The sequence below is a fragment of the Alosa sapidissima genome, chromosome 2, assembly GCF_018492685.1.
Source record: "Alosa sapidissima isolate fAloSap1 chromosome 2, fAloSap1.pri, whole genome shotgun sequence".
NCBI classification, from domain to species: domain Eukaryota; kingdom Metazoa; phylum Chordata; class Actinopteri; order Clupeiformes; family Clupeidae; genus Alosa; species Alosa sapidissima.
The window spans coordinates 35,266,641-35,281,810 of NC_055958.1; the positions used below are offsets into that span (position 1 = coordinate 35,266,641).

At 41.9% G+C, this 15,170-nt stretch overlaps 1 protein-coding gene across 2 annotated transcripts in view; it reads left to right on the plus strand.

Moving 5' to 3' along the window:
* LOC121693123 (zinc-binding protein A33-like) overlaps positions 1-15,170 on the plus strand; it is a 49,929-nt gene that overhangs the window by 31,254 nt on the left and 3,505 nt on the right. The window contains exon 6 of one of the 2 annotated variants that reach the window (XR_006025420.1): positions 3,329-4,111. Coding sequence is in view for 1 of the 2 variants with exons in the window: in XM_042072336.1 (XP_041928270.1) it covers positions 3,329-3,873 (545 nt within the window). In the remaining variant the exon portion in view is untranslated. Of the gene's footprint in view, positions 1-3,328; positions 4,777-15,170 lie in introns of those variants that run through there. The other variant, XM_042072336.1, reaches the window with a different exon arrangement.

Below are 15,170 nucleotides of genomic sequence, written 5' to 3' on the forward strand. Positions count from 1 at the left end.
GTGCTACAGGACGGTAGTCATTGAAGCATGATGGTGATGATTTCTTTGGCACGGGTATGATGGTGGCAGTTTTGAAAAGTGATGGGATGACTGCTTGCTCCAGAGAGGTGTTGAAAATGTCTGTAAAAACATCCTTCAGCTCTTCTGCACAGTCCTTCAACACTCGTCCTGGTATGTTGTCTGGGCCTGCTGCTTTGCGTGGGTTAATGGTGGCTAGTGTCCTCTTCACGCTGGCAGAGGACAGGTACAGGGGTTGGTCGTGGGGGGGAGGTGGGGTTTTCTGTGGGTGAGTGTCATTTTGTGCTTCAAAACGGGCGAAAAAACTGTTCAGGTCATTTAGCAGAGAGGTGTTGTGACGTATCTGGTCTGCTCTGGTCTCTTAGCATTAGTGAGCATGTCATGTAAGGTGTCCAGGAATGTAATGTGTGCAGTGTTATATGGGCCTAGGGTTGCATGATGGTGAACAACACCATTTTGACTTATAGCTGCACACATATGAAAAATCTGTTTTTATCCTCACATTTCAAACGTAAAAACAGAATATCTAAAATGCGAGAGTCATGTTTGGAGTCAGGGTTAGGTCTGAGGAGTGGGTGGGTGTTTGCAGGGGCCCAGGGCAGCTCTGCAGGGCAGCACTAGTTTTTGTTGATTTCTCTTCGGCTTTTAATTGTATACAACCTCATATTTTAGCAGATAGGCTTGCAAAGATTCACAACATTAATTTAGGGCTAATAGCATGGCTGGTTGACTTTTTAACTTTCAGATCTCAAAGGGTGAAGTTAATAACGTTTTCTCTGATGCCCTATTATCTTCCACTGGATCACCCCAGGGTTGTGTCTCTCTCCACTTCTGTTTGTTTTATATACTAATGAAAGTCAATCTCACCATGAGGGCAGACATGTGCTGAAATTTGCGGACGACTCTGTCACTGTCTCTTTACTTAAGGACAATGACATTGACCATGGGCCAGTGGTGAGTGATGTCAGCACATGGTGCAATGACTCCTTTTTAAACATACATGTGACAAAGACAAAGGAAATGATCATTGATTTTAGGAAACATCACCCCCCTCTTCCCCCTGCAGTCATAACTGGGCATCCTCCAACCCCCCCCCCCCCCCCCCTTCCCCCTGCAGTCATAAATGGGCAGTCTGTTGACAGGGTTGAGGAGTACAAATACTTAGGGATAAAAATGGTCAGTGAATTAAATGTTGAGTCGCAATGTGACATGGTATGTTCCAAAGCCCACCAGCGTATGCACTTTTTTAGGAAACTGAGGAACTTTAACATTGATCCTACTTTTATGAGGATGTTCTACACCTGTTTTATTGAGTCTGTTTTAACCTTTTCTTTTATTAGCTGGCCATTGTCTATAAAAAACAGACTGGAGAGCATTGTTAAAGTATGTAGTAAGATAGCTGGCACTAATTTTACTGACCTCCACCATATCTTTAACACCAGAACGAGCAGGAAAGCTTATTCGGTTGTTGCGGACCCCAGACACCCCCTGTTTGGGGAGTTTAGACTCCTCCCCTCAGGGCGGAGCTATACAATGCCAAGATGTAGGACAAGGTTTAAGAATTAATTTGTCCCCACTGCCATTTCCCTGATTAACAAATAGTTTTTAAACTACTATTTATACTTATATTTAAGATAGCCTTGTTTATTTATTTGTCTCTGTATGTGTCTTACATGTTTTGATGTGTATGTCTTGTAGGATGTCATATGGCATATTTGTACTGGCTGTTAAAACCAATTGCCCCTCGGGGAAATTAAAGTTTCCTTACCTTACTTACTAGGGTTAGGCGGGGAGCTGGGCTAATGCTGGAGTCAATGTGAGGGTTAGGGTGGGGACAGTGGAGAGGGTGGGTGTCTGCATGCTGCCCAGGGCCTGGTAGAGCTCTACAGGCCAGTCCTGGGGTCAGTGTTAGGCTGGGCCTATGCTGGAGTCAGTGTTAGGCTGGGCCTATGCTGGAGTCAGTGTTAGGCTGGGGGTGAAGAGAGTGGTAAGGGTGGGTGTGTGCATGCTGCCCAGGGCCTAGCAGAGCTCTGTGTTGTTGTGATCATATTGGAGAATCTTGCCGTACCATTGCTTAAATACCATTCGCTTTTATATGCCGTGTGTGTGTGTGTGTGTGTGTGTGTGTGTGTGTGTGTGTGTGTGAGAGAGAGAGAGACCAGTGTTAGTATATCTGATCAGAGAGAGGTAGTGTGTCTGTGTGTGTGTGTGTGTATGTGTGTGTGTGTGTTTGTGTGTGTGTGTGTGTGTAGATAGATAGATAGATAGATAGATAGATAGATAGATGCTTTATTGATCCCCAGGGGAAATTCAAGGTCTCAGCAGCATACATACAACACAAACACATTCTTTAACAGCAGAAAGAGTAATTAAAGTATATAATATAAAACACAACTAAGCAGTAAGGACAGTAGAAGATAAAGAATATGCTAAATATACTAAAATACAAATTATACTCACACTTAATACAATGTGTGTTTGTGTTTGTTTTTGTGTTTGTGTGTGTGTGTGTGTCTGTGTCTGTGTGTGTTTGTGTGTGTGTGTGTAAGAGAGAGAGAGAGAGAGACCAGTGTTAGTATATCTGATCAGAGAGAGGTAGTGTGTGTGTGTGTGTGTGTGTGTGAGTGTGAGCGTGTGTGTGTGTGTGTGTGTGTGTGTGTGTGTGTGTGACCAGTGCAAGTATATCATCAGAGAGAGGTAGTGTGTGTGTGTGTGTGTATGTTTGTGCTGTGTGTTTGTGTGTGTGTGTTTGTGTATGTTTGTGTGTGTGTTTGTGTGTGTGTATGTTTGTGCTGTGTGTTTGTGTGTGTGTGTGTATGTTTGTGCTGTGTGTTTGTGTGTGTGTATGTTTGTGCTGTGTGTTTGTGTGTGTGTGTGTGTGTGTGTGTGTGTGTGTGTGTTTGTGCTGTGTGTTTGTGTGAGAAAGAGAGAGAGGGAGAGACCAGTGTTAGTACTGTATATCTGATCAGAGAGAGGTAGTGTGTGTGGGCGTGTGTGTGTGTGTATGTGTATGTGTATGTGTGTGTGTGTGTGTGTGTTCAGTGCTAGTATATGTGATCACATTGTGGTAGTGTGTGTGGGTGTGTGTTTGTGCTTGGGTGTGTGTGTGTGTGTGTGTGTGTGTATGAGATGTCACTCCTCATCATTCCACTAACATCCCTTCTCTCTGTGATCAGAGTGTGTGTGTGATGTGATCAGAGTGCTAGTGTGTGTGTGTAATTGAAGATTGTGGTAGTGTGTGTGTCATTCACATCCTCATCACACATCACTCAGTGTTCAGCTCATGTGTGTGTGTTCTTTCTCTCTGCAGCTCCTGTGACTCTGGATCCCAACACTGCACACCCACGACTCATCCTGTCTGAGGATCTGACCAGTGTGAGATGGGGTGATGAGTGGCAGCAGCTTCCTGATAACCCAGAGAGATTTGATAAGTATGGCAATGTTCTGGGCTCTGAGGGCTTTAACTCAGGGACTCACTGCTGGGATGTGGAGGTTGGAGAGAACACATGGTGGAATGTGGGTGTGAAGGCAGAGTCGACCCAGAGGAAGGGAGAGTATGGTGATGATGTGAGTGGAGAGTGGTGTGTGGGGTATTATGATGGTAAATATGGAGCATGGGCTCCCCCACAGCCCTCCACTCTCCTCACAGTGCAGCAGAAACTCCAGAGGATCAGAGTGCAGCTGGACTGGGACAGAGGAAAGGTCTCATTCTCTGACCCTGATAACAACACACACCTACACACTATCACACACACTTTCACTGAGAGAGTGTTTCCATACTTTAATGGTGGTAGGGTGTCTCCTCTGAGTATTGTAGCAGTGAAGGCCTCTGTGTCAGTAGAGCAGCCCAGTTAGAGCAGAAACGGTCTCTGTCTGAACAAGAGCCCACATGCAGAGATGGATGGAGACATGTGGGGTTCAGTCATGAGTCACTCACACAGTAACTGCAGTCAATCTGATATCTGACCTGTGAGGCATCGTCTTCTGGCTACTTTAATTTTGTTCAGAATTGTCTGATATGTTGAATATCCTCTAAAATAATTGCTGGTGTTTTGCCATTTATTACTCTATGACAGTGTTTCTATGTTTTCTAGTCGGCTCAGAGGAAGGGAGAGTATGGTGATGTGAGTGGAGAGTTGTATGTGTGGTATAAAGATGGTGCATATAGTGCAGGTGCTGCACCACAGCCCCCCACTCTCCTCACAGTGCAGCAGAAACTCCAGAGGATCAGAGTGCAGCTGGACTGGGACAGAGGAGAGCTGTCATTCTCTGACCCTGATAATAACACACACCTACACACTCTCACACACACGTTCACTGAGAGAGTGTTTCCATACTTTTGGACCATCAGAGATGTTCCTCTGGTTATCTTACCAGTGAAGGCCTCAGTAAGACTAGAGCAGCACAGTTTATAGAAAGCAAAAAAGAAAGTATGTAAACGAAACAATACTGATGTGAACATCAAAATGTAACGTTGTGCTAATGCTCACCTCCAACCTCACCTCATGTAACCTGTCTGCTTCATCATAGTACAATTTGGTAGTGTGTGGTAGTGCATGTGGTTGGAGAGTTGTGTTGTGTGGTAATATGTGTGATCAGAGAGTGGTTGTGTGTGCACCTGTGTGTGTGTGTGCGTGCGCGTGCGCGTGCGCGTGCGCGTGTGTGTGTGCATGTGTGGTGTGCAATCCGATAATTGTGGTATTGGACCAAAGTTAGTTTTAAATGTGTGACAACCTAATAAATCATTAACCATCCCAATTATGTGACTGTAATATCATTTCTAAATTAGTTCACTATTTTCAATCATATGACCCCTCTGTCTTACATCATGTCATAGAATGTACATTTGTAAACCTGTTTGACATTTTAGAATACTACACTACTATTACACTATTTAGCACTATTGGCACACAGACTCCCCATGAACAGAATTAATCAACTTTACCATACGCCTTTAGAAATGACAGTGATTTCACACACTTTTGACATTTTCACTTAATATTCAATGCTAATGTATCCAACCGTGGAAATGAGAATGTCAATATTTGTCACAGCACAACGATAAGATTCATTATAAATGTACATGATGCCTTTCAGAATATGGTCCAGCAACTGAAGCTAATTGCATGATACCAAACAGCTCCTCCTGGTGGCAGAATTTTATATCAGTAACAGTTTTCATGGAGAGCATTTGAATTTACATACTGAAATGTCACTTTAAATATTTAAAAAAAAAACCTCTAAAACACAATGAATGTAAATTAAAATGAATAATGATTTAAAAATACTATACCGTATAATATGATTAAATTAAATTAATATATAAATGTGGAGATCAGATCTGAATCTAAAATTAATTGCTATCATTGTGTTAGATGAGTGCTGTGAATTAAAGAATGTCATATCTCATGTTCAGTAATTGCTTAATGGTGTGTGTGTGATCAGACAGTGATCTTGAATTAATATCAGGAATGTGAAGGCAGGTGGTCTGTGTTCTGTCAGTCAGTCCTATCTCTATGGAACCTAAGCCTCACAAACAAACAAGCAAACATGAAATAACATATTACGTAATGATGTAGTACAACAAACGGGATTCTTCAACACACACACACACACACACACATTGTTCGAATTACGGGGATATTGGGGGGGTCCGACCCCCCTAGATGAGACTTAGACCCTCCCAAAAGGGATGAAAATAATAGTTTGAGGGGTACTAAAAAAAAAAAAAAGTATGTTATTCAATATTGCACGTAATTAAATGCAGTATTACCATCACATACCAACAATTCAGGATATAATCTAATGAAATACGATTTTCAAACCCTCACCCCCATTGGGCTGTTCCATTTCTCTGGTACGTTCAGACTGTGTTCGTTGCTATAATATAATACTGACGAATTAAAACAAATACAGTGTAGGCTGCAAAAGCCTGATATACGAATCGGTTAACAAGCGCACATTATATGAATTGCCTACTAGAATTGCCTAGGCTAAACAACGTGAAGATATTTGTTGTTTTTCCAACCGTGAACAAGTCTTTTTTTTTTATTTGCTTGATGTTTGTTTTGCTTAGGCTATCCAAGAAAAACAAATCAAATGAACCAAAGGCTGGCCTTGTTTTAGGCTAGGTGAACTTGGCTATTAAACGGGAGACTTTCTGTGGCCCATCTGTAAACAATTCTGGGTCTTAAATTTAAGTTGTATGTTTGCCATATCCGTGCTATTGGTCTGTATGCGTTTCCATGTTTGCATTGCACTGCTATACCAAAAAATATTTTTTGACTGTGGCGCGCAATTTTATGCATGGGGCGCACCTTCAAACAGTGTTAACCCAAATTCAACCCTTGCCATAACGTGTAAGGTATATTGTGCTTGCTAGTATGACTAGTTTCTTTTAACTCTTTTGACCTATATTTTGAAGGAAAATTGACTGTGAACCACAAGTGTGAAATCATGTGTAAGCCTATATAAAATGGAGAGTGACGTCACCAGTCAAAAATAGCTGTACCCCCGAAGCTCACAGTATAATTCGAACACTGCAGAAAAGCGCTACGCACAAATTGAAAAGGAGGCGCTGGGAGTAACGTGGGCGTATGAAAGACTAACATCTTACCTGCAAGGGCTGCACTTCACTCTTCAGAATGACCATAAGCTCTTGGTCCCTCTGTTGCAGGGACGGATCATGGCTTGTGCCAAGTGTGCACGTGCACAGGGGCCCTTAGCCAATGGGGGGCCTCGGATTAAAAAAAAAAAAAAAAGATTATGCCCGGTGCTTCTGTCTGTTAATTTGCGGCACAACTGAATGGTGTTATGGAACCGCGGACCAAAAGAAAAATAAACTAAATGTTTTCCTGATCAATAAATACTACTTAATTCATAAAATATAGAGGCAATATCCAACTTTGTTTTAGTGACTGCTGAAAATTAGAACACTTGCCTAAAAATCCATTTTTCTTTTGTTTTCTTGAAGTACAGAGCATGCATCCATTTTATGGTGGGTACTTGTAAATTACCATTGTCAACATAGTGCATAGAAATAAAAACAACAACATTTTACTTCATCTAGTGATTAGTTTGTGAAATATAGGAGGGGGGGCGTTTTACCCCAAGGGGCGTTTTCCCCCACTCTACCCTAACATTAGGTGGAAGTGGTAGGCTATGAGTGCTCATTCAATGTGTGTGCGTGTTTGCGAAAGTGAAACTGACAAACTGAACCACTCGTGGGTAGGTGAATGAAGTGGATTCCTGCAATGTTCATGAAAACAGCATAGCGATTGGATAGCCTAATAAATCGCAACTTGTTGTAGGCCTAACAGTAGCTTATATCGTAGCAAATAGCCTATGGCGATGCCGATGACAGATTTAAAATAGGCCTACGTTTATTTCACTCGTCTCGCTGGAGTGAGCGCATAATGTGGTCTGTTGCGCAAAGAAATTAATTAGGGAGATGATCTGCATCTCCATTTACCAAACACTATAGTTTTGCTAACATCTCCACTGTTAACGTGAAATATGTCTCCATGCAAGGTAGTGTCAAGCAGCAATGAAGTGAAAACCTTATCATTCAGGTACAGCCAATGTTCACGTCACCTGAGTCAGACAGAAAATGGGCCCTGCTTGCTCTGTTAAAGTTTGTATATCCCTTCCAAACTGCGTTAAAAGGGTGTATTTATTTAACAGCCAGAATTTCAACGTTTTCCCGGGAGAGACGACCCGAACACCCCGATCAGCAGCACCTCTCACAAAATACCATCAACGTCCCGTAATATGATCAGCAGCACCTCTCACAAAATACCATCAACGTCCCGGTCCGTCAGAAATATGTTGTCCGGTTCGTTTAATGAAAAAGGTTGGGAACCCCTGCTGTAGACTGTTTGCACAGCAAAGGGAGATTAAAACCTAATAATAAAAACAGCTGCTGGAATTCATTTCTGTGTGGACCTGAGTTATAATATATGACATAATGTACTACATTTTCATTGTGTGAAATCACGTCACGTGCACGCGCGCATCGCGGTCAGGGGGGGGGGGGGTGGGGGGTTTTGATATTGTGCACAGGGGGCAATATCTGTTTAATCCGTCCCTGCTTTGTTGAGCACCAGAGGTTTAGATGACCTCCCTCCTAGAGTTTCAAGATTTCGACTGAGACTCCTCAGGTATGATTACGACATTGTTCACGTGCCAGGCAAGAACCTCATCACTGCCGATACATTGTCCAGAGTTTCACTAAGTGACACTCCATCTGCCGACGACCTACAGCTTGGATGCTGTTGAGTCTTCACTTCCTGCTACGGACACAAGGCTGGCAGAAATTAAGAAAGTACAACAAACTGATGAGACTTGCAAAACGGTGGCACACTACTGTCAAACAGCATGGCCACAGAGACACAGATTGAGTTCAGGGATTGCACCCTACTGGCAAGTCAGAGCAGAGCTGTATCTCGCTGGAGACCCTCTGATGCAAGATGAGAGGATAGTCGTCCCTCAGACACTCAAAGGGGAAATAATGCACAAACTCCATGAAGGTCACCAGGGATCTCCAAATGCCGTGCCAGAGCTCAAACATCTGTATGGTGGCCAGGTATCTCTGCACAAATTCGAGAGACAGTAGACAGATGTGAAATGTGTCAGAGATACAGAACACAGTACAGAGAGCCCCTCATACAGTCCCAAGTCCCAAGTTTGAGTGGGCAACAAGACCTACCTGCTCATCATAGATCACTTCTGGCGATATACTGTATAGAGGTCGCTGAGCTCAGAGTCACATCATCTGAGGCTACTGTTCGTGCTGTGAAGGAGGCTTTTGCACATCATGGATATCCAGAGACTGTTGTATCCGGCAACAGGCCACAGTTCTCTTCAGAGACATTCAGAACATTTGCCAAAGAGAGCTGCTTTGCACACGTCACCAGCAGCCCTCGCTACCCACAAGTGAATGGCGAGGCTGAACGAGCAGTGCAGACAGTCAAGCGTCTTTGGAGTAAGCACACTGACCACACTAGAGCACTTTTAGCATACAGAGCCACACCATTAGAACATGGATACTCACCTGCACAGTTACTAATGGGAAGAAACCTGCACACATCCCTACCTCAGTCTTCAAGTCAGCTCACACCAAAATGGCCTGACCTAGTGGCTTTCGCAGGAAGGATGAGGAAGGAAGGCGTTTAAGCAAACAACACACTACAATCTTCGCCACCGGTCCAGAACACTTCAAGAGCTCACCTCAGGACAGAAGGTGTGGATCACCACAGAGAAAGCTCCTGGGACTGTTCTAGGAACTGCGAACATGCCAAGGTCATACTTGGTAGAAACACAGGGGGGTTGCTCAGGTTGCCCGGGCAACTGCCCATATGCCCTTCTAGACTCACGTTGCCCTTCCGAGGGGAAAAATAAATAAAAAAAATAAACCGTAGGCCTGCGACCGGCACCTGAGCTGAGCCTGCATTAGCGGCCCTAGAAGGAGACTGTCGCAAAACCACATTGTCGGAAAAGGTGAGTTTGTGATGTATAACAAACGAACGATCATCATCATGAAGTTTTACGAAATGAATTAAAATCTTCATAAATCCAGGCTGAGTTTGCCACGTTTAACCTAAATAATCAGACAGATAGCTTGCAGACAAGCAGCCCGTTATCACATAGCCAGGCTGCTATTGTTTTGGCATTAGACAAACTAAGCATGTCTGCTGATAGTTAGTTTCTCACATTTTGTTTTAGCAAGTAGAATGAGTGATGGAAGTAATGCATCACATTAATTATTTTATTCAAAATGGTTAAATGCCTAAATCCTATCACTATTTTGGGCATTGTTTGAAGCCAAGATGCCCACTGAAAAGAGGCGGATTGCAGAGTGAGAGACAACTCAGGGAGGCAGCAAAGGACAGCACATCACTGCAGTGTTGGCTGTGAAAAAGCCAACCAGCAGGTGAGACAGAGACTTTACACTGTGATAAAGATGACATGACACTGTGTAAGCGAATTGTTTCATAATTACATTACATTTCAGATGAGGAGCAGTCACAAGCCTCCAGACTATGTGAGGAAAATGTGGACTAGGAAGAGGCACTTAGGGCAGGTAGGCCTAAGTGATGATCACCAAATATGAGATGAGAGGACCATGCTAGAAAGTACAGGGTTAAAGAGCTGCATGCTAAATATTTGTAATCTAAAAAAAAAAACATAGGGTATTTTAAAGGTCATTTCAAAGATCTTGCCTAAGCAGAACATAAATACCACTAGTGGACATTAAAATAATAATGATAATGGCAATAACAATAATATGTAATTGGACAGATGATGACCCCAAATTTGGAGAAACCTATCAGTGACCTGATAGGATATTGATAAGGATATTGATGTAGAGATTTTAATGACTCAAGTCATGTTTTTCTATGTCATTATTAGTAGTAGTTAAGGTGATTGAGTGCTGTATTTCAGTGTTTTACTTTTGTATATATAGAAGTGTATAGATATTTTAATAAAGACCCTGTTAGCCCGTGAGTTTTTTTTTTTTTTTTTGGGGGGGGGGGGGGGGGGGCTTTTTTCAGGTCAGAGCAACTGCCCCTCAAAATTCATGTGCACGTCCCTGCTGAGAACACACACTATACACAACACACACTCTACACGCCACATTCATATGACTGTGCTGCTGTTAACATCACACTACACACACTCTACACGCCACATTCATATGACTGTGCTGCTGTTAACATCACACTACACACACTCTACACACCACATTCATATGACTGTGCTGCTGTTAACATCACACAACACACACTCTACACACACTACACACACTCTACACACACTCTATACACACTACACACACTCTACACACAAAATTCATATGACTGTGATGCTGTTTGTACTTAGTGTAACTGTATGTGTCTTTATAACTATAGCTCTATAATAATTAACCTGACCACTCAAAAATGACCACTGCATTATAACTTGTTATAAATCCATAGTAGCACACATATTATCATCTAATGTTGTGCTAGACCTTTGCATCAACTTGTGTTCTATTGGATATTCTTCCATTTGCTATTTATGGCCAGCAGGCCTCACTGTCCTGAGCTCATGCATGTCAGAAAGGGGAAGATTCTATTGGGGAAAGGTTCCAGTGGGGGCTGGCATAGAAGCAAAGAGGGGGAGTGAGGGTGTGTTTGTGTGTGTATTTTAATGTACAGAAGCATACAGTCCATCTGATCATAAGTTTGTGCCTAGATTCAATTTTATACATTGACCATTTTCTCACTCATTCATTTCTAATGGACGGTCATTTCTGACCAGAGATACACATGGATGTTCTAAAGTTAAATAAAACACTCAAATTGTTATAGAAATGATCAAAATATGTTGTGTGTGTTCAGATGCCCTGTGTTAACAAAGTCAAGGAGGCTCAAGGTAGTCAGAATAAGTTAACAATATTTTTGAGAGAAAATAATTATAAATCGGTCACATTTGACCGCGAACACAACAGGAGGGTTAAATCATTGAAATATACATTTTCCCACATTAATTGTGCCTATATACTGTATCTTAACATCTCTAATATCCCTTAATGTGCAACACCCATATACCTTTTCTACATGTTGTGTTGCCCCCATGCCATCACCATATCAGTCCTGAATCTATGCACATATATATCTACATATTCCCTCACACACTCCCTACACATGCAGCAACTTGGTCAGAGACTTTCTAATGAGGAGACACAGCACTCAAAAAATCCTCCATAAAAATGCATGGGGTTAGTTTGTAACGCCAATAGCAGTTGTCTTCACATATCCCAGCCCTTCCGCAGAAAAAATGTCGACATGTGAATACATGGAGTCAATCATATGGTGTGTTTTGAAGACATCGTGGCAATCATGTGTTGTGAACTCGCTGCTGGAGCAAGATTGGTGTTGTGAAGCCTTGCACACGAGCATTTCTGCCGAATAGGATGCCCGATGAGTGCCCAAAAAGTCCCGCCGAGTGGAGGGACTTGCCTAAAAGGACTTTGACTTGGTTCCATAGTGCCAGTGTTGTAAGTGTACTGCAGTGTAGACTGAACATTATGCTCATTCATTCCAGGAGGAGCTCAAGATTCAACTGCAGCCCTTAATGAAGAAACTGAAGAACTTTGAAAAAGTTAAACTCATCTGTGACCAAACAGCAGCACATATTAAGGTGAGATCTGGATTATTTAATAAAGCAATTATATTTCTAATGTCATCATGTAAAAGCAAATCATTTCAAGAGTGATGATTGGATCAATAATTTTAGATTTTTTGATGTTTATTTAGACTCAGGCTCAACACACAGAGCGGCAGATCAAGGAGGACTTTGAGAAGCTTCACCAGTTTCTACAAGATGAAGAGGCAGTCAGGATAGCTGCACTGAGGGAGGAAGAGGAGCAGAAGAGTCAGATGATGAAGGAGAAGATTGAGAAGATGAGCAGAGAGATCTCATCTCTTTCAGACACAATCAGAGCCATAGAGGAGAAGATGGGATCTGATGACATCACATTCCTGCAGGTAGGAACCATCCGCCGTCTGTATAATGAAGTGTGTTAGATCTGGTTTAGTGATAAATTACTCAGCTGTAATATTTTATGAATATATCCTATGAATGATTGTGATGGATGAAAAGATCAGATTCAGCCTGTCAGATATAAAGTTTCTTTCAGGAGCATCAGTGTCAACACAGAAACTCAACAGTTCAACATCAGACATTCACATTCATACCACATCATGGGTTGTGGAATCAGTTGGTGTTATTTTGGAGAGAGAAACACTAAAATGAGAGAGGCTGAATGAATATGGATCTGATCGCATGATCATTGATGACTTCAGAACGTCATTACAGTTTTTCACAATGGCTTAAACACTAAACTCCATTCTCTGAGCCAAATTCTCAGCTGCCTGAACACAGTTCTTGAAATGAAAATTTGGTTTCAGAGGTAATCAGAAATAGTATAGAGCACAGATGTCATATGTTAAACACACCTACTCAAAAATGATCACACATTTCAAATGATGTGACACAACCAATATAAGCTAGTTCAGAATGTAAACAGGTTTCTTAACAGTGCAGGTTCATATCAACAATGGACAGAAACTATCAGTAAGGCCTTCACAGTACATTGTAGGCTTTAGACTGCAATGCACTTCTCATTTACAGTATAGTGCCTGTCTTTTCCGGTATACAGTTTTTCCACAATTGCTAAAACACATTTTTGGAAACCTTCCACCCTTTTCTTAAAACTGTCAAGACAAACCCCCATTTTCAATACTTCATGTTTATTGGATTAACAGTAAATCTTCAGTCCACTGAATTCTGAAATCTTTTTGCTTTGTTTTGTTTTGTTTCATAGATGCAAAATGCATTCACTGTATTGTAAACAACGACAATGTCTCCTGGAGCTATATGAGCACTGAACACTGTGTTTTCCATTTTTTGATGCAGTGTCTAATGACTGCTCAATAGTGTTTCATTTAGACTGCTTTGTGAGATGATACAAAGACAGTGTTTAGTTTTGAGCACAGGTACAACTGTTTTAAAGGGATTGTTCAGTTTTTGCAGAGGTTAGCAAATGTTTTGGGAATATATAGTTTCTCTGTCTGTTCTAAGGAAGAGGAGAAGGAGGATATCTTTGCAGTCCTGTCAGCTGTCCAATGTTTAGTCAGTAACAAAACAATGGGGTGGTGATGGTCCTGGGAACTTGGCCAATCAGAAGGTCATGGTTGTACCGAGTTGCCCCTCTGCAGTGGGGTATACTATGAAGCTCGATTAGTGGGTTAGCGAGGTATGTTGCGCTCAAAGCCAGGGTATATGCTGTGACACAAAAGTGGCTCTGTTTTAGCATCGCTGTATCACCATGGTGTCTTATACTGCCAACCAAACCTGGTCGGAACAGGTTATGTGCTAAGTTATAGCTCAAATCGTGTAAAACTACTGCCTACTGACCAATCAGTTATCTTGAAACTAAGTTATCTCACGTGTAGGAGTGGGCGCTCCGCCTCTCCAAACATTTTGGATCTCACAGGCGCTTTAACAGTGTTGTGCGTGCAAATACATCACTATGGATGTGCATACCATACAACATCTGATGACAATCGATGTATTTGATGTTGTAGGCTAGACAGTAAAAATGACTGCAGTGTACCTAGATTACGCTATCGCTCATAAATGCGGAAGTAATCATTCTTGAATATAGGGGGTCTGTGCGTCTCCACGTTTCACGATTGGTCAACATCATCCCAACACCAAGAATGCGCACAGATCTAAGCTGAAAGCTAGTTTGACAAATATATCACATAACTGCTATCGTGTTAACACTTTATAATAACTACACACAGTTCATAATTTATTAAGCCTTTGTTACTTATCATTTAATGGTTTGTTCATCATTAGTAAGTTCTTGTTCATGCATAATTTAGCATCAGTAATGCATTTGTTCACACAGTTATAAATGGTTTGTTCATAGTAAATAAGCATATCCAAAAAATATGTTTAAGTACATGATTTATACTTAATATATAATGAAACAACCACTTATAAATGAAATCAGTTTCCCATTATAAACCAATTGCAAACTATTACAAAATACTTTGATCATCATTTGTAAAGCATTGCACCTATGTTTATTCTCATAAATAAAGTATTTGTACACACATGTGACGAGGCAAAGAATACTTGCTTTCTTGGCTGTTTATTACCAGCATTTACAGAGATCAATACACACAATTTAGAATGGGTCAGCTTATACCCAGTGGCTATACTACACAACCTGGGTGGCATCCCGTAACATAAACCCTTTCATCCCGACAACACAACAGCCGGCTAGTTTACACACATTCGGGGGGGGAGGGGGGGGGGGGCAGGATTGTACAGTTTCCAAAATACCTAATTATAACAATAATGGCTGACATATTCTTTCTATTCTTATTTTCCAGAGCTACAAGAGCACAGTGGAAAGGTGAGTGATCTGCCTCCTGTCTCTCTCTCTTCTCTGTGGTTCTGAACCCAAACCCACAGCAGCACTGATTCCTGAATGTTATTCCAGAGCCCAGTGCACACTGCAGGATCCAGAGAGGGTTTCAGGAGCTCTGATCAATGTGGCAAAGCACCTGGGCAACCTGAAGTTCTGAGTCTGG